The sequence below is a fragment of the Macaca nemestrina genome, chromosome 6 (genome assembly GCF_043159975.1).
Source record: "Macaca nemestrina isolate mMacNem1 chromosome 6, mMacNem.hap1, whole genome shotgun sequence".
NCBI classification, from domain to species: Eukaryota; Metazoa; Chordata; class Mammalia; order Primates; family Cercopithecidae; genus Macaca; species Macaca nemestrina.
Genome location: NC_092130.1, coordinates 20,935,567 through 20,962,286, shown reverse-complemented (window position 1 = coordinate 20,962,286; position 26,720 = coordinate 20,935,567). Strand labels below are relative to the sequence as shown.

General features: G+C 44.8%; 1 protein-coding gene across 9 annotated transcripts in view; it reads left to right on the top strand.

The window, feature by feature from the left end:
• Nucleotides 1–26,720, top strand: part of LOC105482348 (uncharacterized) — a 188,425-nt gene that overhangs the window by 84,110 nt on the left and 77,595 nt on the right. For 3 of the 9 annotated variants that reach the window (XR_011624518.1, XR_011624521.1, XM_071098128.1), the window contains one exon: nucleotides 19,285–19,361. The exons of 3 other annotated variants lie outside the window; for them this stretch is intronic. Coding sequence is in view for 2 of the 6 variants with exons in the window: in XM_071098128.1 (XP_070954229.1) it covers nucleotides 19,285–19,361 (77 nt within the window). In the remaining 4 variants the exon portion in view is untranslated. The remainder of the gene's footprint in view (nucleotides 1–19,284; nucleotides 19,362–26,720) is intronic. 3 more of the 9 variants (XR_011624520.1, XR_011624519.1, XM_071098129.1) reach the window with 1 other exon arrangement.

Here is a 26,720-nt window from a genome sequence, read left to right as displayed (position 1 = left end):
AAGAGAACCACCATTTTCATATTATCTATTTTTGAATTCATATAAATGGAATTATAGAGCATGCATTCATTGTGTCTGACTTCTTTTGTTCAAAATGATGTCTGGGAGATTCATCCGTTTTCTTGCCTGTAGGAGCAGTCCACTCTTTTTCATTGCTATGTAGTGTTCTGTTGTGTGACTATACCAGAATTTATTTAGCTTTTCTGCTTTTGATGGGCGTTCGGGTTGTTTCCACATTTTGGTGTTGTGAACATAGCTGCTATGAACACTCTTGCACAGGCTTTTTGGGGAAAAAATGAACATATTTCTGTTGGGTGTATACCCAGAGTGGTATTGCAGGGTTACTGGGTGGTTGCATGTTTAGCTTTGGTTGGTAGGGAAGCTCTATTTTTGAACAGATGTTTCATACAGTAGGAATCCTCATATAAGATTTTGCCTGGAGAAAGGGTGTGACTGCTTACATTTTTCTTTAAATGGAAAAAGTTTCAATTCCTTTAGTGCAATCTTCTGCATTTACAGATGGTGAAACTGACACTCAGAGAGGAAAGTGATTTGCTCAGACTCAAACTGCGGTAAAGCCACAGCCAGATCACTAGACTGAACATTTCATATTGACTTTCAAACTCTATGAAACGGATCCTAAATATCACTCAAACTGGTTGCTGGTCAGATGTGGACAGAAAACCATAATTAGAGTCAGAAGCCTTGGGTTCAGTCTCCAAAACTCACACTAACAAATGTGTGAGTCTGGGTGAGGTACTGCTGTGGACTGCCATCTCCCTAGCAGGGAAGTGGATGTACTTGCTTCACAGCATTGCTGGATGGAAGGAGGTAATGATGGGGAGACGTTTGATGGCTGGGAAGCTCTTAGCAAATTGTTAATATCATTATCAAGATGTATTCTAAGGGGATGCTTGGGCAAACATGCTGTTTTCTTGCAGTATGAATGTTTATAATAATTCACTATGTTCTGTTTTATATTTTAGCCTGAGTTAATAGTTTTTAATGAACATTTCTTCCTCCTCATTAAAGAGCTAGTGTGGCAGTTAGTATTTTCCAGAGATAGCCACACCAACATATAGCCCATCCTCCACGCTGCTCTTACACTGGGGACATTTTTATAATGAGACACACCTGCATTGAAGCCGGGGTCTGTGTTCCCTCCCCTTGAACCTGGGCAGGCTTTTGTAACTGCCTCAACTCACTGAAAGTCCAGAAATGGCAGTGTGCAAGGAGGAATGCAGAGTTAGAAAGGAAAAGTCTAGCTTTTGGGGTGTTTCCTGTAGAGAACAGAAACTCTCCCTGGGAGGAGACACTGCCGTGGCTTTTACTTTTCTGGTTTTACACTGTGGCCCTATTCACTTTTCAGATTTCTTCATTAAAACTTGCCCCCAAAGAGGAAAGCCTGTGTCTAGCAAACACTCCGAGAAGTTAAAGCTGACGTGAGAACTGAGTGCTCCATAGCTTCCAATTCAGGCCGAGTTTTAGTCATTTTGGGGGAGCCTGTTGACTCTGGGAGAAAGGTCTAGAGCTCAGATTCTCCTGGGGTTTTGGGGCTGGGAACAGGAGCTTTGAGTGACAGTACATAGAGGAATAGTGACAGCTTCCCTTTGCCTGAGGGGCAGATGGACTCCTAGCGCCCAGAACCCTAGAGGCAGAATGGTGCCCATGGGGGTGAGTGGTCGAGAGGGACACAGACAGATCTGGATTTGTGCCCCTTGACGTCCCCTCCCTGAGAGTTACAGATTTCTAAGAAAGAAGGTCCTCACCACAGTTCTAAAAATAATAACTCTCTTGGCTGGGCACAGTGGCTCACACCTGTAATCCCAGCACTTTGGGAGGCTGAGGTGGGAGGTTTGCTTGAGCCCAGGAGTTGGAGACCAGCCTGGGAAACACAGTGAGATCCTGTCTCTACAAAAAATACAAAAGACTTAGCCAAGCGTGGTGGCTCCCACCTGTAGTCCCAGCTACTCAGAAGGCTGAGGCAGGATGACTGCTTGAGCCCAGGAGTTGAAGGTTACAGTGAGCTATGACCACACAACTGCCCTTCAGCCTGGGCAACAGAGAGAGACCATGTCTCAAATACATACATTCAACACATACATACATGCCTTATATGTGTAAATCACTTTACATACTGGGAGGCAGGTTCATGCATGTGACTTTTTTTTATTTTTCCAATGACCCTGTAAATAAGCCAGAGAATGTGTCGTCGTCATCATCATCTTAATGTTATGTTTAAAGAAACTGAGAGGGTGAATAAAGGCTTCACCCAAGTTCACACAGTAGTAGGTGGAAATGCTAGTGGGAAAACCAGGTATTCTGGCTTCGTGAGTTTTCTTTCATTGCACTGCATACTTGATCCATGGAGGAGCGGGAGTTTGGGGCACACAGCAGATCAATGGCAGAGCTAACTTGGGGGAGAGGCATTTTCACCCCTGAGATTGCCCCCAGAAGGTAGCTGTCTCTTTGGCTGGCAGCATGGTGTTGATTCTATGTGAGAATAAAGTGTCCTGGGCTGGCCACCTCTGCCCCACCTTTGTCCCCCTACCTCCACCACCCCATGACTCCCCATTCCCTATCAGAAAAGAACCATTCTATCAGTCATTTACACCTTCGTTAGAATTTAAGGACTTATGCTTTCTCTCTTAGCCATATTTGCATTTAAATCTTATCTCTTATTATGATTTTCGTCTCCAGGAAAAAATGGTTTGTGGCATCAGTAAGCTGATAGAAGAGTGTTATCTCAGGGGCAGGGTGGGAGTGAATGGGAGAGATTTTATAGACATCCTCCTCCTGTGTCAGCAGATCCCAGCTACTTGAATCACAGAAAGTCACTTATCAAATATCTGAGTGCTGGATGCCTGGGACAGAGTGATAATAGAATATGGTCCATCCAGGTGCTGGGATACAGCTTGAAGAGAGTGCAGTTCATGGCAGGGGCCACAGACTGGTGGAGGAGACAGGCAAGGAAGCAAGTAATTATGATCTGCTAAGTGCTACTATAGATGTAAGTGTTCAGGGTGCCCTGGGAGCATGAAGGAACTGGGGTCAGAATGGGGGTGGAGGTGATGTCATTTGATGGAATCTGGAAAGGTGATAGAATTTCCCTTTATTGAATATCTTAGTCCAGGTACTCTCGACAAGCAAATCTGAGGGATCGTGTGCTCAAACCAGGGCGGGAGTGCGACCTCAGGGAAGAAGGTGCTAGGGAAAGTGCATGCGGTGGTGAAGGAGGAGAGTAATGTGAAGGAATGCATTCTTGTTGTGACCACGGTTCTGCAGCAGCCCTGTAGGTTGCTCCATCCTGCTGGACAGTCCCAAAGAGGTCTTACGGACCTCTGCCCCCTGAGCAGGGCTCTACAGGAGGGCAAACACCTCTTCTGCTTCTTTCCCATTTTGAGGCCCCCAATAGCTAAGCTTGCTCCATGGGGCGTCATCTCTTGTGCATTTCTAGTTTGAGTCATATGCCCTGCAGCTGGCAAGTCTGGGGGTGATGGGAGCTGCCAGAGGTGGCCGGTGTCAACCATAAGGGCAAACACAGATCTAGCGGCCAAGATGCCAGCAGAGAAAATCCAAGGTAGCCTATAAAAGGAGCCTCTTTGAGATGTCAGAGCATTTGTACACAGTGGATTGTCGAATCCTCACAATGACCCTGTGTTGTTCATTAAATTGTGCACCCAAAAAAGATAGGTTGAAGTCCTAACCCCTGGTACCTGTGAATGTGACCCCATTTAGAAACAGGGTCTTTGCAGATGTAATCAAGATGTGATTTAAGATGAGGTCATACTGGAGTAGGGCAGGCCTTTAATCTGATATGGATGTTATCCTTTAAGAAGAGAAGAGATACAGAGACAGGTGCACATAGAGAGGAGAATGCCACATGAGGACACAGACGCACAGGTGAATGCTCTGTGATGATGGAGACAGAGACCGCAGGGGCGCATCTACAAGCCAAGGAATGCCAAGGACTTCTGGAAACACCAGAAGCTAAGAGAACGGTGTGAAATGGGTTCTCTGCAAGCCTCTAGAGAGAGCGTGGCCCTGCCAACACCTTGATTTTGGACTTTTGGTTTTAGAAGTGTCAGATAATACATTTCTGTTATTTTAAGCACCCCCGCCCTTTATGGTACTTTGTAACGGCAGCCCTAGGAAATCGAACGAAACAAGGCTCTTGCTCACTTTTTCACAGCTAATAATTAGAAGAGCTGGGGTCTGAAGCCAGGTTTGCCTATTGCCTAGATTTGATTCGAAAAACAGTGAAGGCTTCGCAGGGGTGGGATTGGGGAGACCAAAGCGTGTTCATGTCTGTGGGTAAATTGTAGGTGTATATATTTATTAGGTACATGAGATATTTTGATACAGGCGTGCGATGCATAACAATCACATCAGGGTAAATGGAGTATCCATCACCTCAAACATTTATCTTTTGTGTTGAAATAATCCAATTCTACTCTATAGTTATTTAAAAATGAACAATTATTATTATTATTATTATTATTATTATTATTATTATTATTTTACTATAGTCACTCTGTTGTGCTAGCAAATACTAGGTCTTATTTATTCTTTCTATTTTTTTGTACCCATTAACCATCTCCGCTGACTACCCTTCCCAGCCTCTGGTAATCATCCTTCTACCTCTATCTCCATGAGTTCAATTGTTTTCTTTCTTAGCTCCCACAGATAAGTGAGAACATGTGATGTGTGTCTTTCTGTATCTGGCTTGTTTCGGTTAACATGATGACCTCTGGTTCCTTCCATGTTGTTGGAAATGACGGGACCTCGTTCTTTTTTTATGGCTGAATAGCTGTCTATTGTGTGTATGTACCACATTTTCTTTATCCATTCATCTGTTTTTTTTTTTTTTTTGTCTTTTTTTTAAAAATTTATTTATTATTATTATACTTTAAGTTGTAGGGTACATGTGCATAACGTGTAGGTTTGTTACATATGTATACTTGTGCCATGTTGGTGTGCTGCACCCATCAACTCGTCATTTACATCAGGTATAACTCCCAATGCAATCCCTCCCCCCTCCCCCCTCCCCACATCACCCGGTGTGTGATGTTCCCCTTCCTGAGTCCAAGTGATCTCATTGTTCAGTTCCCACCTATGAGTGAGAACATGCGGTGTTTGGTTTTCTGTTCTTGTGATAGTTTGCTAAGAATGATGGTTTCCAGCTGCATCCATGTCCCTACAAAGGACACAAACTCATCCTTTTTTATGGCTGCATAGTATTCCATGGTGTATATGTGCCACATTTTCTTAATCCAATCTGTCACTGATGGACATTTGGGTTGATTCCAAGTCTTTGCTATTGTGAATAGTGCTGCAATAAACATACGTGTGCATGTGTCTTTATAGCAGCATAATTTATAATCCTTTGGGTATATACCCAGTAATGCGATGGCTGGGTCATATGGTACATCTAGTTCCAGATCCTTGAGGAATCGCCATACTGTTTTCCATAATGGTTGAACTAGTTTACAATCCCACCAACAGTGTAAAAGTGTTCCTATTTCTCCACATCCTCTCCAGCACCTGTTGTTTCCTGACTTTTTAATGATCGCCATTCTAACTGGTGTGAGATGGTATCTCATTGTGGTTTTGATTTGCATTTCTCTGATGGCCAGTGATGATGAGCATTTTTTCATGTGTCTGTTGGCTGTATGAATGTCTTCTTTTGAGAAATGTCTGTTCATATCCTTTGCCCACTTTTTGATGGGGCTGTTTGTTTTTTTCTCGTAAATTTGTTTGAGTTCTTTGTAGGTTCTGGATATTAGCCCTTTGTCAGATGAGTAGATTGCAAAAATTTTCTCCCATTCTGTAGGTTGCCTGTTCACTCTGATGGTAGTTTCTTTTGCTGTGCAGAAGCTCTTTAGTTTAATGAGATCCCATTTGTCAATTTTGGCTTTTGCTGCTGTTGCTTTTGGTGTTTTAGACATGAAGTCTTTGCCCATCCTGTGTCCTGAATGGTACTACCTAGGTTTTCCTCTAGGATTTTTATGGTATTAGGTCTAACATTTAAGTCTCTAATCCATCTTGAATTAATTTTCGTATAAGGAGTAAGGAAAGGATCCAGTTTCAGCTTTCTACTTATGGCTAGCCAATTTTCCCAGCACCATTTATTAAATAGGGAATCCTTTCCCCATTTCTTGTTTCTCTCAGGTTTGTCAAAGATCAGATGGCTGTAGATGTGTGGTATTATTTCTGAGGACTCTGTTCTGTTCCATTGGTCTATATCTCTGTTTTGGTACCAGTACCATGCTGTTTTGGTTACTGTAGCCTTGTAGTATAGTTTGAAGTCAGGTAGCGTGATGCCTCCAGCTTTGTTCTTTTGACTTAGGATTGTCTTGGAGATGTGGGCTCTTTTTTCGTTCCATATGAACTTTAAAGCAGTTTTTTCCAATTCTTTGAAGAAACTCATTGGTAGCTTGATGGGGATGGCATTGAATCTATAAATTACCTTGGGCAGTATGGCCATTTTCACGATATTGATTCTTCCTATCCATGAGCATGGTATGTTCTTCCATTTGTTTGTGTCCTCTTTTATTTCACTGAGCAGTGGTTTGCAGTTCTCCTTGAAGAGGTCCTTTACATCCCTTGTAAGTTGGATTCCTAGGTATTTTATTCTCTTTGAAGCAATTGTGAATGGAAGTTCATTCCTGATTTGGCTCTCTGTTTGTCTGTTACTGGTGTATAAGAATGCTTGTGATTTTTGCACATTAATTTTGTATCCTGAGACTTTGCTGAAGTTGCTTATCAGCTTAAGGAGATTTTGGGCTGAGACAATGGGGTTTTCTAAATATACAATCATGTCATCTGCAAACAGGGACAATTTGACTTCTTCTTTTCCTAACTGAATACCCTTGATTTCTTTCTCTTGCCTAATTGCCCTAGCCAGAACTTCCAACACTATGTTGAATAGGAGTGGTGAGAGAGGGCATCCCTGTCTTGTGCCAGTTTTCAAAGGGAATTTTTCCAGTTTTTGCCCATTCAGTATGATATTGGCTGTGGGTTTGTCATAAATAGCTCTTATTATTTTGAGGTACGTTCCATCAATACCGAATTTATTGAGTGTTTTTAGCATGAAGGGCTGTTGAATTTTGTCAAAAGCCTTTTCTGCATCTATTGAGATAATCATGTGGTTCTTGTCTTTGGTTCTGTTTATATGCTGGATTATGTTTATTGATTTGCGAATGTTGAACCAGCCTTGCATCCCAGGGATGAAGCCCACTTGATCATGGTGGATAAGCTTTTTGATGTGTTGCTGAATCCGGTTTGCCAGTATTTTATTGAGGATTTTTGCATCGATGTTCATCAGGGATATTGGTCTAAAGTTCTCTTTTTTTGTTGTGTCTCTGCCAGGCTTTGGTATCAGGATGATGTTGGCCTCATGAAATGAGTTATGGAGGATTCCCTCTTTTTCTATTGATTGGAATAGTTTCAGAAGGAATGGTACCAACTCCTCCTTATACCTCTGGTAGAATTCAGCTGTGAATCCATCTGGTCCTGGACTTTTTTTGGTTGGTAGGCTATTAATTATTGCCTCAATTTCAGAGCCTGCTATTGGTCTATTCAGGGATTCAACTTCTTCCTGGTTTAGTCTTGGAAGTGTGTAAGTGTCCAGGAAATTATCCATTTCTTCTAGATTTTCCAGTTTATTTGCATAGAGGTGTTTATAGTATTCTCTGATGGTAGTTTGTATTTCTGTGGGATCGGTGGTGATATCCCCTTTATCATTTTTAATTGCGTTGATTTGATTCTTCTCTCTTTTCGTCTTTATTAGTCTTGCTAGTGGTCTGTCAATTTTGTTGATCTTTTCAAAAAACCAACTCCTGGATTCATTGATTTTTTGGAGGATTTTTTGTGTCTCTATCTCCTTCAGTTCTGCTCTGATCTTAGTTATTTCTTGCCTTCTGCTAGCTTTCGAATGTGTTTGCTCTTGCTTCTCTAGTTCTTTTAATTGCGATGTTAGAGTGTCAATTTTAGATCTTTCCTGCTTTCTCTTGTGGGCATTTAGTGCTATAAATTTCCCTCTACACACTGCTTTAAATGTGTCCCAGAGATTCTGGTATGTTGTATCTTTGTTCTCATTGGTTTCAAAGAACATCTTTATTTCTGCCTTCATTTTGTTATGTACCCAGTAGTCATTCAGGAGCAGGTTGTTCAGTTTCCATGTAGTTGAGCGGTTTTGATTGAGTTTCTTAGTCCTGAGTTCTAGTTTGATTGCACTGTGGTCTGAGAGATAGTTTGTTATAATTTCTGTTCTTGTACATTTGCTGAGGAGTACTTTACTTCCAATTACGTGGTCAATTTTGGAGTAAGTACGATGTGGTGCTGAGAAGAATGTATATTCTGTTGATTTGGGGTGGAGAGTTCTATAGATGTCTATTAGGTCTGCTTGCTGCAGAGATGAGTTCAATTCCTGGATATCCTTGTTAACTTTCTGTCTCGTTGATCTGTCTAATGTTGACAGTGGAGTGTTGAAGTCTCCCATTATTATTGTATGGGAGTCTAAGTCTCTTTGTAAGTCTCTAAGGACTTGCTTGATGAATCTGGGTGCTCCTGTATTGGGTGCATATATATTTAGGATAGTTAGCTCTTCCTGTTGAATTGATCCCTTTACCATTATGTAATGGCCTTCTTTGTCTCTTTTGATCTTTGATGGTTTAAAGTCTGTTTTATCAGAGAGTAGTATTGCAACCCCCGCTTTTTTTTGTTCTCCATTTGCTTGGTAAATCTTCCTCCATCCCTTTATTTTGAGCCTATGTATGTCTCTGCGTGTGAGATGGGTCTCCTGAATACAGCAGACTGATGGGTCTTGACTCTTTATCCAGTTTGCCAGTCTGTGTCTTTTAATTGGAGCATTTAGTCCATTTACATTTAAGGTTAAGATTGTTATGTGTGAACTTGATCCTGCCATTATGATATTAACTGGTTATTTTGCTCATTAGTTGATGCAGTTTCTTCCTAGCCTCGATGGTCTTTACATTTTGGCATGTTTTTGCAATGGCTGGTACCGGTTGTTCCTTTCCATGTTTAGTGCTTCCTTCAGGGTCTCTTGTAAGGCAGGCCTGGTGGTGACAAAATCTCTAAGCATTTGCTTATCTGTAAAGGATTTTATTTCTCCTTCACTTATAAAACTTAGTTTGGCTGGATATGAAATTCTGGGTTTAAAATTCTTTTCTTTAAGAATGTTGAATATTGGCCCCCACTCTCTTCTGGCTTGTAGAGTTTCTGCCGAGAGATCTGCTGTTAGTCTGATGGGCTTCCCTTTGTGGGTAACCCAACCTTTCTCTCTGGCTGCCCTTAAGATTTTTTCCTTCATTTCAACTTTGGTGAATCTGGCAATTATGTGTCTTGGAGTTGCTCTTCTCGAGGAGTATCTTTGTGGCATTCTCTGTATTTCCTGGATTTGAATGTTGGCCTGCCCTACTAGGTTGGGGAAGTTCTCCTGGACGATATCCTGAAGAGTGTTTTCCAACTTGGTTCCATCTTCCCCCTCACTTTCAGGCACCCCAATCAGACATAGATTTGGTCTTTTTACATAATCCCATACTTCTTGCAGGCTTTGTTCATTTCTTTTTCTTCTTTGTTCTTTTGGTTTCTCTTCTCGCTTCATTTCATTCATTTGATCCTCAATCGCTGATACTCTTTCTTCCAGTCGTTTGAGTCGGTTACTGAAGCTCGTGCATTTGTCACGTATTTCTCGTGTCATGGTTTTCATCTCTTTCATTTCGTTTATGACCTTCTCTGCATTAATTACTCTAGCCATCAATTCTTCCACTATTTTTTCAAGATTTTTAGTTTCTTTGCGCTGGGTACGTAATTCCTCCTTTAGCTCTGAGAAATTTGATGGACTGAAGCCTTCTTCTCTCACCATTCATCTGTTAATGGACACTTAGGTTGCTTCTAAATCTTGGCTATTATGCATAGTGTGCTGCAAGAAGCATAGAAGTGAAAGTATCTCTTCAATATACCGATTAAAGTGAAAAATTTAATAAACTAGATACTGCTCCCTCACACACACAAGAGAGCAGCTCTGTCCAATACAGAGACCTTGTGGCTACTGAGTGCCTGAACTGTGGCCGGTCTACACTGAAAGGGGCTGTGTGTGAAAAATACACACTGGGTTTAGAAGACCTAGCACAGAAAAGAATGTACAGTATCCAATTACTAATTTTTAATATTGATGACATATCAGAATGATTATATTTTGGATACACTGGGCTAAATAAAATATATCATTAAGCTTCCTTGCACCTTTTTAAAAAAGCAGCCACAAGAAAATCATAGTCACATATGTGCCCGTGGGATTTCTATTGAACAGCACTGCTCTGGAATGTGAGTTCTCTGAAGGTAGGTACCACCATCTCTGTGCTGTTGACTGTGGGTCTAAGAGCCAGAGCAGGGCCTGACATGCAAGAATTTCTCAACACATAATTGTGGATAATTAAATGAATGAATAAACGAATGACCAAATCCAATCCAACCCTGAATCTGCTCGTCTGGTCCCTGTGAACATAAGATTGGATGTAATTTTCACCTTGCCTTGTCTCTCTGGACAGTTATTCAATGACTCTGAGGCTTACCCAGAGAATGCATGCCGCACAGTGCCAGCTAATGGAGAGGCTGGATGTGTGGTGGAATCTGGAGAATAAAAATGGCCAAAGTATTTCCAACCACAATGGCAGTGACCACTTATTGGATTCAAATTTTGTGCCTGGCATCATTCTAGGCACATTATATGGAGTGACTCATTTAATTCTAACAACCTATGACATCAGTCCCACCATTAACTCTATTTGACAGATAGAGGAAATTAAAGCTCAGACAGATAAAATTATACCCCCAGGGTTACAGAGCTGTTTTTTTCCCCCAGTTCTGTCTGACATGACACTTGTGCTCTTCACCACCATCACAGAACACAGAGAAAAGGGGAGTGGGGGTCCTGCCAACACAGGGTGACACTAAACCAGGTCCCTTCGATTCTGAGGCCCCAGTTCCTGAAAGCAGGTGGCCCCAGCCCTCCAGGATTTGGAAAACTCATTGTCTGTGTCTAGTACCATGGAGCATTTGGCCACATATTGTCTGTGCATCTAGACATGTCCTGCCCATGCATCCAGCCATATCTTGCCCATGCATCTGCTTCACCAGATGGCGAGACCACCCTCTGTACCTATGATGTGGCAATGAGTGCACAGGTGAGTGAGCATTCCCTGTGTTGGAGGAGTGGCCTGGTGGGCAATGATTGAATCGTGGGGGTGGTCCTTCATGAATGGTTTAGCACCATCTCCCTTGGTACTGTCATCGCGATAGTGAGTGAGTTCTCGTGAGATCTGGTTGTTTGAAAGTGTGTAACACCTTCTCCTCTCTTGCTCCCACTCCCACCATGTGAGATGCCTCACTCCCTGTTTGCCTTCCACCATGATTGAAAGCTTCCTGAGACCTCCCCAGAAGTAGAAGCAATTATGCTTCCTGTACAGCCTGCAGAACCATGAACCAATTAAATCTCTTTTCTTTATAAATTACCCAGTCTTAGGCATTTCTTTACAGCATTGAAAGAATGGACCGATACAATGGGCAATCCAGACTGAGCAAACCAAATGGAAAAAAGCACAAAGATATAAACCCATGGTTTACATTTGGGGCAGTAAGTAGTCCAGAGTGGTAGTGGTATGTGTGTTTGAGGTGAGCAGACAGAGGGAACATCTTATGGAAAGAAAGCATCAGGGAAGGGGGCTGGAGGCAGACTATGAAAATCTGAAGGCCAGGTAAGGGGCTTGGACTCTCTCTGGGGTCCCTTTGCTGAATGCTGCCAAGTCTGTTTTGGCTGTTTAGTGGAGAACCGATTGGAGGCAGGAGGCCAGATGCTGTTTGAAGCCAGTTCATTTTGTGTGCTTATGGTAAGTGAGCATTAAGAGTAGATGGCAAAGGAACTATGTCCATCTGCATGTCTTCCCTTACAGCTCTATGGAAAGACTTGTCCCATGTGGGTCCCAGAAACCTCATTTTCAGCAGCTAGTTCACTAACAGGTGCAATGCTTTCTGGGAATCGGGCAAAATTACAATGAGTCTACATATAATGGAGCATGTAATGCAATTATCTTCCACCTGATCTTGGGACTTCCCTTCCACCCAAGCTCTTTGTACAGCAAGTCATTTGTGGGTCCTAAGAAGCAGGCAGAAATAACAGCAAGTGGGCACCTGCTAAGTGTCAGCCACTGTTCAAGGCTCTTGACATGTGTTAACTTTAATTCCCACAATGTGTCATGGAGGGAGGAGCAATTGTTATCCCATTTTACAGGTTAGACAATCAGATAGGTTAATTAACTCGTTGGAGCTCACACAGCCAGTGAGTGGAAGAGCTGGATTCAAACTCCAGAGCCCACAGTCTTAACTGCTATCTTATATTGCCTCTCCCTTTTCAGATATGATACTTATTATTTCTACAATGATCACAGCTCCTTATGAAATACGTAATACCATTACTTTTCAGTTTATAGATGAATAAAACAAGGTCTGAAGAGGATTCATAGTTGTCCCAGGTCACACAGCCAGAAAGTGGCTGAGCTAGAACTTGAACCCAGGTCTGTCTGACTTTGTAGCCTCACCCCTGTTTTCCAGGAAGGGATGAGGAAAGAGGAGAGAAGGTGAATGCAGGGGCCTGCCTTGTGATTCCTCACCAGAGGGCAAGCATCCTCCAGCCTATGATGTTTGGGTCTCGTGCCTCCATAAGAATGAGATTTTTTGTTTTCATAATTTGGAAATTCCACAGTAAGGCACAAACATCATGACTCTACCCTTGGCCACATCCACCTCTTCTCTTGGCCAGGCCTTTGGCTCTTTCAAGTTGTGACAGCAAAACCCTGTCTCAGAGCTGGAGCTTGTAAATGTCAGGGCTCCCATCTGAGTCTGGAAGATAGTGATTTCAGGGAGTGGTTTCTTTATGAGCAAAGAAAAGTGCTATTCAAATCCCATCTTACTTCACATTTCAAAACTCTGCTCGTAGGCCAGTGTGTGTGCGCATCCATGATTGTCAACAGGCATCCAGGGATGGGGCGGGAAGTGATGTTCCGTGGCCACCATAGGTCAGATAGGAACTGGGTAGCTGACATATAATGAATTAGGCACTGCTTCATTTTCTGATCAGCATTACCTTCAACTGATGCTCATCTAGCAAGGCTGCCCTTGAGGAAATCTGAGCAGCGTGTAGTAATAACACATCTGAGCACTCATTACAAGCCAGGAACTATATTAAGCATGATATACACACCATCTCACTTAGTGCTCAAACAGTGCTGTCACAGATTTCATTACCCCTGGTTGAGAGATGGGGAAACCGAGCGGCTATGTGACTTGCCACCTGGCTGAGGCAAGATTCGGACCTAGGTCAGACTCAAGTGTACAAACTGAACACCTGTATCTCTGACTACTGTGTGAAAAATAGAATGTAGGAGAGCAAAAGTGGATACAGAGAGACCAGTTGAGAGGCAAGTGCAATAGTCCAGGTAAGACAAAACAGTTGCTTGGACTAAGGCAGCACTATGGAAGTAGTAAGAAGTGGTTGAATTCAGAATATAGTTGAAAGAAAGGCAAAACAATAGGGCTTGTCAATGGAGTGGAGGTGAGCCATATGGGAAAGAGATGAATCAAGGATAAGACCTAGACTTTTGGCCTCAGCAACAAAGTACAAGGAGGTGCCATTTAGTGAGATGGAGTTGCTAAGGGCAGGAGAGAGTTTGGTGGTGGGTGTCCAGAGTTAACTTGGTGGGTCAATTAGACAACCATGTGGAGACATGATCAGGGGAGAGGTGGGGGAAGGAGGTGTGGATTTGTTGCCAGTTTACGGATCCAATTTAAAGTCCTGGGGTGGATGAGATCATCAAATGGAGGATTATAAATAGAAAAATAGCCAAGGGCAGAGCTTTGTAGAGCCTAACAATTAAAGGTCAAGTTGAGGAGGGGTAGCGGGCAGGGGAGACTGAGAAGGAATAGCAGCAGGTAGGAGGACAACCAGGTGCTGATCAAAGAGGAACCATGTTTTAAGAAGGAGGGGTGGTCATCTGCTCACTGACACTGAAGGTCAAGTGAGACAAGGAGAGAGTTGGCCAGTGACTTTGGCAAAGTATAGCCCATTGTTGACTTTGACATTTCAGGAGGAACAAATGCTTTAGACCTGTCATGTTGGCTGTCCTTGAATTTCTGGGCAGGAATTTCCAAGATTATGGAGCCTAGAGATGGCAGAGTCAACATTCAGACAGTTCCAGGTTTGAACCTCAGATCTCCCAGTAGCTGTGTGACCTTGGGTAGTTACTATCCCTTCTTGAACTTCATTTTCCTCATCTATGGAATGGGAGTGATAATGCTTATAACTGGAGGCAAAGATTGAATGAAATAATATGTAAAAACATAAAGCAGCAAATGCTTAGGAGGTACTAGATATTTTTATTATTTTTATTTTAAAAATAAAGACAGGATCTCACTCTATCACCCAGGCTGGAGTACAGTCATATAATCATAGTTCACTGCAGCCTTGACCTCCTGGGCTCAAGTGATCCTCCTGCCTCAGCCACCCGAGTAGCTGGAACTACAGGCGTGCACCACCACGCCTGGAGACTTTTTTATTTTTAGTAGAGATGGGGGTCTCACTATGTTGCCCAGGCTGGTCTTGATCTCCTGGCCTCAAGTGATCCTCCCGCTTTGGCCTACCAAAGTGCTGAGATTACAGGCATGAGTCAATGTGCCTGGCTTATTATTTTAATTTTTATATATTTTTAAAACCATTGTTAGCGTAAGAGTGATACCCATATTTCTGAGAAAAATCAATGATCTAATTTTGAGCAGAGCTTTATTAATGCCTAGGAATCTGACGGAAAATTCTTTGAGGATTGAGACATTCTTTTCCTTGTGCCATCCCAAATGTCCAGCACCTAAGTGGATTTAAACCTATCAGGTCAATCCCTGTTCTGAGCAGTTTTATATTGCTCCCTGGGAAGCAATATAAAACTACCCGGGCTCACAAGACTGGGTAGTCTGGTTCCATCTACCTGTGCTGCCTGGTCACACACAATACTTTCCCAGTGACTCTCAGTTCCCCGATGGCACTGTGCTTGGTGCTGCACATTCTGTTACCTCCCCTACACACTCCCTTCTCTGTCCTCTTCCCTGTGTTCATTTCTTCTTGTCTCCTGGGGCTGTGGCTACTTCCCCAGGAAGTCCTTCCTGAACTTCTGGACCAGGTCGATTCCTTTCTTAGAGGCTACCAGAGCCCCTGTGCCTCTCCTTCCTGGCACTTAGCATGTTTCTGGTGATACATTCTTGGTGCACATCTTAGTTTAACACCTGACTTTATCACTAGACTCTAAGCACACGGGGGCAGGGGCAAACCTGTTTTGCTCACCACTGTGTGTCTTGAATTGAGCCCAGGGCCTGGCACGCAGTAGGAAGGCAACGCATAATTGTGGACTGAGTGAGTGAGTGGGTATTTAATGCAATGAATACATGAGCAGATGGCTTTCCTTTTGTAGAGCAATGCAGGTGTCTCCAAAAGGTTGTTGGAAAGGCAAATATAATACCAAATCTTACTTCATTTAGTTTAATTACAATACTAAGGAGTGGAATAAATCTTGCCCTTGAAATGTAATGAAAGCATACTTTAAAATCTCAGCTGTCTTTTTCACTGGCTTATTTTTAAAAATGATAATTTCCTGATAAGCCATAAGTAATACCACTTAAAATAGATTCCTGACTTGGCTCGGCCACTAACTAGCTGCTGATCATAGGCAAGTCACTTACACTCTGCATGTCACCAATTGTGAGGCTCTGGGTCGATGGCGTGAGAGTCTTTGATAGCAAGGTCTTATTTATTATCCATTATTCTCAGTCTTATTAATAATAAGAAGAAACAGGCTGCGTGCCAGAGATAGTTGAGTAGATTTGCAGGGCTGGAGGATTGAGGCCACAGAGAAAAATGAAAAGAAATGAGATTGGTTGAGAAATATTTAAGGGGGGCGGGGTTGGGAAATGAAGGGTGGACCAGAGACAGTAATGGCTGGGGGTTTATATCTATCAGGCTGAGCAAAAGGTGGGGCTGTTGGTGACCTGAATAAAATCACTCTCATGGCCAAATTCTTAGAAACCGCACAGGGAAGGAGAGAAAGGAATAAACTCCTTGGCTCACCATGTGGTGGCATAAGAGAGATGCCGGGCAACTCCCAGGTGACCTTGGCTGATCAGGGCTGTGGCTCTGAGGTCGGGGAGGCTGGCAGCTACCGGTGGGGATGGTGAAGCTGGTGCTTGGTCCACCAGGCAAATTATGCTGCCCAGCGCAACCTGAGCTCCACCACTAGGAGGGGACACAGACGCCCCCAGGCCTGGGAGAAGGAGCAAACCCAGCAGGACAGGGTGGGGAGGGGTGTGCAATCCAGGCCTTCAGGGCTGGGCAGGAAATGGAAAGAAAAAGAACTGGGCAGCCCAGAGGGGATGGGGTCTCGAAGAGCCCAGCCCAGTTAAAGAGCAGCAGCACCTCAGAAACAAGCAGCTGGTGCTGTGTGAGGATGTGGCACCCACCGTCACTATCCAGCTTTTCCAGAGAGGTTGCTCGTCCTGGGTTTTAAACGTGGAATCGTGCCATTTGCAGAAAACCAAAAACCAACCAACCAAACAAACAATAACAACAACACCTCTGCAGACCAAACAGGACAGATCCGATGACTGGGCCTGGGCTGCTGTTTTGTGGTCTCATTTGATGCCCCATTTGGGGGCTGCAGACAGGTCCCTGCCCTTCCCCTTCCTGGGTGGGGATGGAGAAGACCATTTGACTCTGTGGGAAAGGGTCCTGTAAGCTCACCTAACCCATCTTTCATCTTTAGGAAGACCACCAGAAGTGAACAAGCAGAGTAAAATGTCAGCTTGCAGTAGGTGCTATGAATAAAGATAATGCAGGGTCAAGGGGAGAGAGAGTGATGGAGGCATTTATTTTCGGTTGAACGACCAGGAGAGGTCTCTGTATCCTCCCTCCTTCCGCGCGCTCTCAGCAGCTTAACAAGATTTCACCAGGTTTCCTGGGCCTCGTTCATAGGTGCTAATGAGCAGCTGGGGGTTGACTGAGTAGCTACAGTAATCCAAAAAGGTTTCCCTTCCACCCTCTACATCCCTGGCCTTGGAATTAGCCTCAGCCCCAGCAAAGGGAGCAGGTGCAAAGCCCAAATCGTGATTGTGAGTAAGTATTTTCGCCTCTACAGCTGGAAGCAGCTGGCCACTGAGTCTGGGATGGGAGGAGGCTGCATGCTGAAGGACAGCAGGTGGGGGAGGGGAGGAAGCAGGAACCACCAGCTTCTGGCCGTGGTTGTTCATCTCCTGCTCAGTCTTACTCAGAGGGGACTTGACAGACATAAGGGATGCGGTGAGTCAGGACCGGTCCCACTGCCTCACATATGTCTTCTCTCACCCAGGTCTCCCTGCCTGAAATCTTATCATCAGACAGTAACTTTTCTGAAAGCTGCAGTGGCATCTCTAAATCTCTTCTTTTCCAAGACAGAAAACTGTGGGAGTTGTAATCCTTCCCATCTCAAAGAGAGAAAGAGTTCTCGCTGTGAGCTGGAAGGCCGTCTGTGGTATCAGCCCCAGCTCACTGGGATGGCTACATAATTTTAGGGGCCCAGTGCAAAATGACAAATTGGCCTGCAGCATTGTTGCCATCTCCCTGAGCACAGAGCTTTCTGTCTTTGTTTTGGCTTGATGATGGCTCTATCTTCAGTGCCTGGCACCTGATAGAGGCTTACTATTTTGTTGTTGATGTTGAGTAAAAGCATAGTATTTGAGTCATGATGTGGATGTATTGGTAGGACTTCTTTCAACATTTATTATGTTTTTTTGGCATCGGGCTAAGGAAATGGGGTTTCAGCCCTGGCTGCACAGGGGAATTGCCCCAGCAATTCTTAAAAATCTCAATGCCAGGCTTTACTTTGGACTAGTTATGTCAGGATCTAGTGGGGCTGTGTGAGGGGCCAGCAGCATTTTCAAGCTGCCCAGCTGATTTCTATGTGCAGCCAAGTTTGAGGACCAGTGCACTGGCTCAATCACACTTGCTCTCAGTGGCTGCTGCGCGTTGTTAGGCAGCTTGTTAGCTGCTCAGAAGGCCCAGGGCCATTTTCAGATTTTCCGGATTGTTAAATTTGGGAAGGAGGGTCTGTCCTGTTAGTAAGCTCCCCAGGGAATTTTGCTTATACCAAAGTTTGCAAACCTAAACTATTCTCAATCCTGTTCATTTTACAGACAGGAAAAAAGAGACAGAGAGAGGTTAAGTAATTTGCCAAGGTAACAAAGTAGGTAACTGGCAGAACCAGGATTTGAACCTAAGGCTTCTGAGCTTACCTAGTAGCTTCTCTGCTTTTTCTTTTTTTTTTTTTTTTTTTGAGACGGAGTCTCGCTCTATCCCCCAGGCTGGAGTGCAGTGGTGCGATCTTGGCTCACTGCAAGCTCCGCCTCCCGGGTTCACGCCATTCTCCTGCCTCAGCCTCCTGAGTAGCTGGGATTACAGAGGCGTGCCACCACACCCAGTTAATTTTTGTATTTTTAGTAGCAATAGTGTTTCACCATGTTGATCAGACTGGTCTCCAACTCCTTACCTCATGATCTGCCCTCCTTGGCCTCCCAAAGTGCTGGGATTACAGACGTGAGCCACTGCGCCTGGTGCTTCTCTGCTTTTTCTTTGTGACAAAAAATCTAAGTGCTCCAGGAGCTGGTGGTGAAAATAAAATAAAGATAAGGTTAGGTGCAGTGGTTCATGCCTGTAATCCCAGCACTTTGGGAGACCAAGGTGGGAGGATCGCTTGAGCTCAGGAGTTTGAGACCAGCCTGGGCATCATAACCTAGTAAGACCCCACCCCCATTTCTACAAATAATAAAAAAGATAAGATTAAGAAGATATGCATGTAATATTGTGTATTTTGAAGATGGAGAAGTCGATATTTCCATTCCATGGTGAGGAAACAGGTCCAGCTTGGTGAACTAACTCCCACTCCAAGGGTCTTTGGGGCTTTAAGAGGCAGAGCCGGGATTCCAGATGAGGGCCATTTTCTCCAGACTCTCAGGTTTTGCAGGTGAATCATTCAACACCTAGGGCATCCCGGAATCCGTGTTGATTGGTGCCTAATAGGCCCACAACCAATGATGAGAAATGAGTGGTGGGAAGGCTGGCTAGGTGAGTGGGTGAACCGGTCAGGGAGTGAAGGGGTCATTTGGCTATTTCATGGATTCATTCTATTTTTCAAGTAGAGTTGGATCACTAGAGGGCGATATCGGACAAGAGAAAGAAGAATTCTTCACCACCGTTTCTAGGACTGGTGAAGGTAAGACATCTGTGGCCGTGGATTTAAACCAAAAAGGGAGACTCTAATTTACAGAGCAGTTAAAGTGAGCTTTGCTTTCCCCTGGGCTTGCAGGCTGATGAGAACCTTTCTCAAGCCCCATTAACACATGGGGCCACTCCAGACCTTTGTAGACTTAAAACCAACAGGGCAAAGGGGAGAGGAGGGAAATCTTGGTTGGCTTGAAATGTGGATGTTTATAGATAACAGGAGGTTTTAGAAAAAGACATTTTGTAACTTCCCAGATTTTTACAACATTGATGGGAGTTAATGTTTCGAGAAATGGTATTATGATGAAGTTGTATGCTGAATTAATTTTCCATAAATAAGACCACACATTTCCACAGATTGCTTTTCCTGCTGTGTCATGGGAGTACGTCCTCTTGGTGGATGAGCATTCTCTCCCCTTCCTCCACCTACCACCTCTTCTCTCCGTGACCCCTAGAGCAAAAGCGACCTGGGTATGTCTCCACTGGTTGTGTGGCCTTGAGTAGGTCACTTAATTCTTCTGAATCTCGGAGTCATCGATGGTGACATAGAAAGTTTGTCCTGAGGTTTAAACACAGAACATGTGGGTCTCCTTGGAACTCCTTTCAGGCTCGTGTTTCTTTGTCTTCTCTTCTCTGCTCTTCCATTAAGCACCAAAAGTTCTGATGTCAAAAGAGCAGCTAAGTCTTCACTGAGAATTCACTAGTTGCCCCTCCCTGGGGCTATCACTGACCCCAAGATGTGCATTTTAGAAGTTCTCTGAACTGGAGGGGCCCCTAAGGAATGAATTTCAAGTGAAAGCCTTTCAGACTCAACACCTACTTAGTGCTAATAATCATTACAATGATAATAACTCCTATTGAGCACATATGATGTGCTAAGCATTGTGCTGAAGGTTTTATAGGCATCACCTCCCTTAATCTTTGCCACAAACCTTATGAGGTAGGTGTTTTGTTACATCTTTTTTACAGATGGGGAAACAGGATCAGAGAACTTGAGTAACCTGAGGTCACACAGCTATTAAGTGGCAAAGCTGGAGTCAAACCCAGATCTGATTCCAACGCTTATGGTCAAGAAGGGGGCTAGCAATAACGTATGTGTATCATTCACCCCGTGCCAGGGTGACTTCCATAGAAAGGTTGTATGTCCAGGATACTGGAAGGAAGAGGAGGCCGCACATGATAGAAACACTTGGAAACACTTCCCAGAAGCAGGGTCATTTGAGCAGGGCTCTGAGGATTAGCCTGGGTTCTGGCAGGCAGAGATAAGGAGGGAAGAGAGTATTAGAGGAACCACCAAATGCAAAGACAAGGAGACTGGAGAGCATGGGGTTTGCTTTGGGGATGTGGATGTATCCAGTAATGTGCCACCATATGAGGTGGGTGTTACCTATCATTATTTGCGTTTTGCACATTAGGAAAATGAGGCACAGAGAGGGTAACCGATTTGGCCAAGGTCACACAGCCCTACAAGTGGCAGGGCTGTCATTTAAACTGCCATCTCTCTGACTCCACTTCCATAGGGTAGAGAGCACATATGGATCTCAACTCAGTCACAACTAAGAGAAAGGCTTTAGTACCTGCAGCTTCTGGGGGGATCCCAGGGCCAGCAGCCCAGCCATGCCAGAGGTTTGCACACCAATATGCTCCCCACCTGGAAATGTAGAGGGAAGAATAGTGGGGACAGGACAATGTTCAAGTTCTAAGACACCAACAGTAAGAATCTACCTTTGCACAACACCCAGCCTTCTTCTCACTCCCACCTTGGGATCAGATTACTCTCTTGCATTCTTTTACATTTCATAATAACTGTTCATTAACCATGTGCCAGACCCTTAAACAATATTGAGGCATGAGGTTGGTTTAGAAACCTGTGGGAGGTCACATGGTGAGCAAGTGGTAGGGGGAGGATTCAGTCCCAGCCTGGGCTGCTCACTGCAGTGCTGTTTCCCTCTCTTGGGGAAAAGAGTGGGGAACACATGAAGAGCTGGGCTCTTGCGAAGCCCGTCCTGTTTCTCCTAATGGCTCCACAAGGCAGCTGGTCATAGGTGAGGCTCAGGAGCTCTGAATGGTTTACCAGGGCTGGTGGAGCCAAAACAGGAGGCCAGATCCTGACCCTCCCTGCTGCCCCACATCCAGCTACCCTCAGAATCTCCAGACCACCACCTCTCCTCCAGTCTGTCCCAAGGCCTCAGTTGCTGGTGGACCCCGGGTGTCCCCAACACCACCATAGCCAAAGTCCTGGCCTCAGGATCTTGTTACCTGAGAACTTCTGCCTGCAGGGGACAAGGACCCCAGGCCACTGGTAGTTCTATTTATGTGGGTTTTAGAATCAATGGAGTCATGGCTGGTTTCATTCTATGGCCAGAAACTGCCTTGGCCCTAGAGGGACATTTCTAGGGCCCCAGGCAATATCCACAGATGGACCAGATGCTGATGTTGGCACACACACAGAAATCCTGTTCGGAGAAAGGTAAGGTATAAAGCGCCCCAGAGGGGATCCCTTGCCGTGGAATGAAGGGGAATCACCAAGGTAGTGATGAGAGTGGAAACTCATCTGCATGTGTTTTTGGAGGAAGGAAGGGAGTATGTACATTTATTCATTCATTCACTTATTCATATCATTAACTCAACAGACACACATGGGGAACCTATTATGTACCAAGGAATGTGCTAGGCATCAGAGAAATAGCAGGGTACAGAACAGAGTAAATCCTTACCCTCATAGAGCCCCCTCGCTGGACTGGTGATGACGGGCATTGGGGAAGAGGAACAATCGATGAGCACATAAATCAAATACCTAAGTTTGGTGATGGGGAAAAGTGACATGGATGGAAACAAACCAGGGAAGGGGCTGGGAGGTCAGGGGGGTGGGATTTGTTTGGAATGGACCATCATTCTCACTCCAAAAGGAGCTAGAATTTGGTTCTTTTTCTCATAAACGAATGGGTCTTAATTTAGAGAATCCAGACTCACTCCTCAGGGGTAAACTGCAGGCAAAGCTCCAACACCTCAGCGGGGCATGCTTGGAGCCAAAATGACATGAGAGTGAAGTTTCTCTCGGCTCCTCACAGCATCAGTGCTCTCTCAGCCGATGGGGTAAAGGAGGTGGTTTGTACCCAGAAGCCTGGGCCCATTCTCATAAGGTGGGGATGGGAGCAGCACTTCCAGGAGCAGGTGTCGGTGAAGACCAGAATGTTCTGGTGTCCTATCACACAGTAGGGTGACTACGTCAACAATAAGGTGTTTTATACGTCAAAATAGTTAGAAGTGAGAATTTTGAATGTTCTCGCTACAAAGGAGCGATAGATGCTGGCGGGGATGGGTATACTATTTACCCTGAGCTGATTATTACACACGCACACATGTATCAAAACATCACACTGTACCCCATAAATATGCACAATCATTATGCATCGATTTTTTTAAACAGACCGAAATGAACATGTGTCCCTGTGCCACGGGTTGCCTGTAGAGGTGCAGGGCTTCTTGCTGTCTGTTGTGGAAGCAGTCGGGCCTTTTCCTGACTCCCAGTGAAGGAGTTCTGGGAGGGCCAGGAATTCTGGGGCTCAGTTTTCCTGAAACAAAGATAAGGACCCAGAGTGTGACTTCAGCTCACCGTGTTGTTACATGTTAAAGCGTGGTCTTGGCGCCTGAACTAAATTTGAATCAGCTGCCTTCTGTTGAGGGCCCATAAACATCCCCTCATTTCAAAGTCTCTAGTGGCCAAAGAAACACAAATTTATGAGAGAGTGGCTTTGCTTTGTAAACTTAAACCCTCAAAAGGGAATTTTGGGAATCTCTATTAAGATATTTTTGAACTTCATTTTTTAAAAAGATAGTAAATATGATCCACTTTGAATTATTTGATTTATTTTCATTAATTGCCAGTCATCCAAAAGAATTTATTGAGCACCTTTTAGGCACCAGACACTGTTCTAGGCACAGGTGTGAGCAAGATACACATGGTCCCTGTCCTCATGTAGCACACAGTCTGGTGTTGACACAGAGTAAATGGGTAGTCATAACACGGGGCTCTGAGAGGGGAAGGAAGGGGGTATCTTAGGAGATTCTTAAGTATCAAGGTCAGGGATGGCTTCATGGAGGAAGGAGTTGACTGGGTGAGGAGTCGTGGGAACAGCGTAGATGCCCAGATGAGAGTGGGGCCGGCCTGGAGTGGAGAGGGCATTGAGCACACAGCTAGAGTGTCATAACCTGGGTGGTTTAGGGAGGTGAAGGAGTATCTCTCTAGCATCTCTGCTAGGGCTGCCAGAGCAAAGCACCACCGACTGGGTGGTTAAAACAACAGAAATTTATGTTCTCATCATTCTGGAGGCAGGAAGTTTGAGATCCAGGTGTTGGCTGGGTTGGTTTCTCCTGAGGCCTCTCTCCTTGGGTGGTAATGGCCATTTTCCTCCTTGTCTTCACACGGGCGTCCCTCTGTGCAAGTCTGTGTCCTTATCTCCTTTTTGTGTAAGGACGTCAGGCATATTGAATTAAGGGCCCCCAAACATGACCTCATTTTCACTTAATTACCTCATTAAAGACTCTATCTCCAAATACAGTCATGTTCTAAATTACTGGAGGCTGGGGCTTCACTGTATGAATTTTATGGGACACAATTCAGCCTGTAATGGATGCATAGTTGCTGGATCAAGCAAGGCCTTGGAACCATGTTAAGAAAGATGGACTTTATCTGGAAGGCAAGGGGGAGTCACTGAAGAGTCTTACACAGAGGGGTGATGCTCATGTTTGCACTTGGCAGAGATCTTACAGCAGTGAGGGGAAAATTGGAGAAGGATAGCGTTGGGTTCAGAAGCTACGAGGATGTTGTCTAAGAAAACTCTTGGCAGAGGGAGATTAGGAGGTGGAAACTGCAGGACCTGTGATGGGTCACTCCTGGGGGGCAGGGCAGCGGAGTGTCAAGGTGAGCTGGATTTCTGGTTTGGGCCACTGGGTGCACCATGGAAATCTTCACTGAGAGTCGTGGTCTGGGTGAGGGAAAGGAGATGAGTCCAACATTAGGGGGGCATGCTGAGTTTCAGGGCCCTTTGGGATATCTGAGTAGGGCAGGTCTCAAGCTCCGGAAATAATTCTGGGTTGGAGATATGGATTTAGGACTCATTTAGGATGGTAATTGAAGCCATGGGAATGGATGCGGGAGGGGGACTAGCCATGAGTTTGAATATTCAGAAGGGAGCTGGCAACACTTCTTACTAATGCTGGAGATGTGTGTGTGCCCAGAATGACTAACACCTCCACTCATATGAAGGCCCAGTTAATCTTCAAGCCCATGTTTTCCCCTCGGAGGAACCACTGGGGTCCTGGGGTAAGAGAGGATCTTGGGTCTCCTGGGCATTTGCTCCCTTCCCAAGACGTGAGGACATTTAATCAATTTTTGATACTTGATGAGTCACTGAATGCCTTCACAGCTGAGTCAGCCAAGGTACCCCTCCTGGGAAGCACAACCCAGGCAGTTCCAAGTACCGGCCTTGTTTATCAGAGGGATGGGATGAGAGGGTGGGGTGTGACTTCCCAGAGCAGCAAGCTGCAGTGTCTGACTACACGGGGCAAGGAAAGACACCAGTGGACAAAAGGTATTTGCTGGACTTAAGGGTGCGTGACGTGTATTTTTGGTAGTAGTGGCAGATTAGTCTTTTTAAGATGTCTTTTTTGAGCCACTTTTTAAATAACAACAGCTGACATTTATAGAATCCTCACCAGCTTCCAGACAATGTGCTAAGCATTTTACCTGCATTGTCTCAATTCATCCTCGCAGGCAGGCACTGTGGTTATTCCGATCGTACTAAGGATATGATAGAAGTCACACGATGTGACTTCTGAGGCTAGGACATGAAAGCATCTACCTGTCTCTCTCAGTCTGTCTCAGGATGTATGCCAGGGAGCCACAAGCCAACATGTGAAATGTCTGGCTACCCTGCAGGTGCTGTGCTGGAGACAGCATGTGGAGAGACTCCACAGAGAGTGATGTCCAAGGATCCTCTGCTGTTCCAGCCTCCAGATGTTTGGTACCAAATGAAGCATGAGTGAGGCTTCCAACCCCACCTTTGAGCCACCCCAGCTGATGCCGCTAGAGCAGAGATGAGCTGTCCCCACCAAGTCCTGCCCAGATTGCAGATCTGTGAACAAATGAGTGTTTTTGCTTGAAGCCTCTATGCTTTGGGGTACTTGGTCATGTAGCTCTACGGCTAACTGAAGTATAGTGAGAAGTGACAAGATTCAAGGTTGTATTGCTGCTTAGGGGAAGAACAAAGAAAGTACACTCTCCTTGCATTCGAAGCCTAGTTCTTCAATTTGCTTGCAGTGTGACCTTTGGCAAGCTACTAAACCTCTCTGTGCCTCAGTTTTCTCACCTGTATGATAGGGATGAAGATGGCATTTCTTCAGAAGTAGTGATGAGGAACAAATATTTCATTCTTGGCATGTAGGAAAAAGCTAATAAGTAGCTGGGTTGGGATTTCAATTCAGGCAGTCTAACCCTAGACCCTAGGTCTGGAACATTCCCACCAATTCCTGAAAAGGAAGCCAGACAGCAATATCCCAGGTACTCCCATTTTTTCCCCCGTAGGGCATGATTCTGAGTCCTCCTTGGCCGCCCTTCTCTGTTCACTGGGCATTGATACATGATTCTCTGAACTGAAGGCCGCACCATCACTGCTCTCTGTTTAGTGCAGCCCGAGATTACACTGGCTTTTTTGGCAGTCACATCACATTGTTGACTCATTCTGAGCTGGCAGTCAAAATCCTAAGTGTTTTTATCACATGTGCTAGCCTCAAGCTGCATTCCTTCCCATCTAGGATTGGTGCAGTTGGAGTTTTTAAAAATCCAACTACAGAATTGTCTAGTTTATTAGATTTTTCTCATCATGGTAGTGTGCCTAGGAAAGAATCCAGATGAGCTCCTCTCCAGGCTTCTCGGAGATACCCTGTATCCTTTGATATACCTTTCCTTTTTTTCTGAAGTCCATTTGAGTGGCTTACTGGTACTCACAACACAAAAAGTAAGCCATAGAGTGACTTCTAGGTGGTCCATGAGCAGGAGGAAAAGAGGTGTGGCAGGGTGCTGTGGTCGAGGGCAGAGAAAGCAAATGGCAGGAGCGTGTGCCAGGTGCCACGTCTGAGCTGTGGCACACCTTGCAGTTGATCGTGACTCTCTTTTCTGCTGAGTCAGGAAATGGCCTCTACTTTGATGAGCTGCCACCTGAATAGGACAGAACTGAGGACAGAGGACAGAGCTGAGGACAGAGACTGCTCTCAAAGTAGATCCTGGTATACTGAATCAGGCTTCAAGCACATTGGTTGTTCGGATGGTTCCCAATTCCCCCAAATGTGC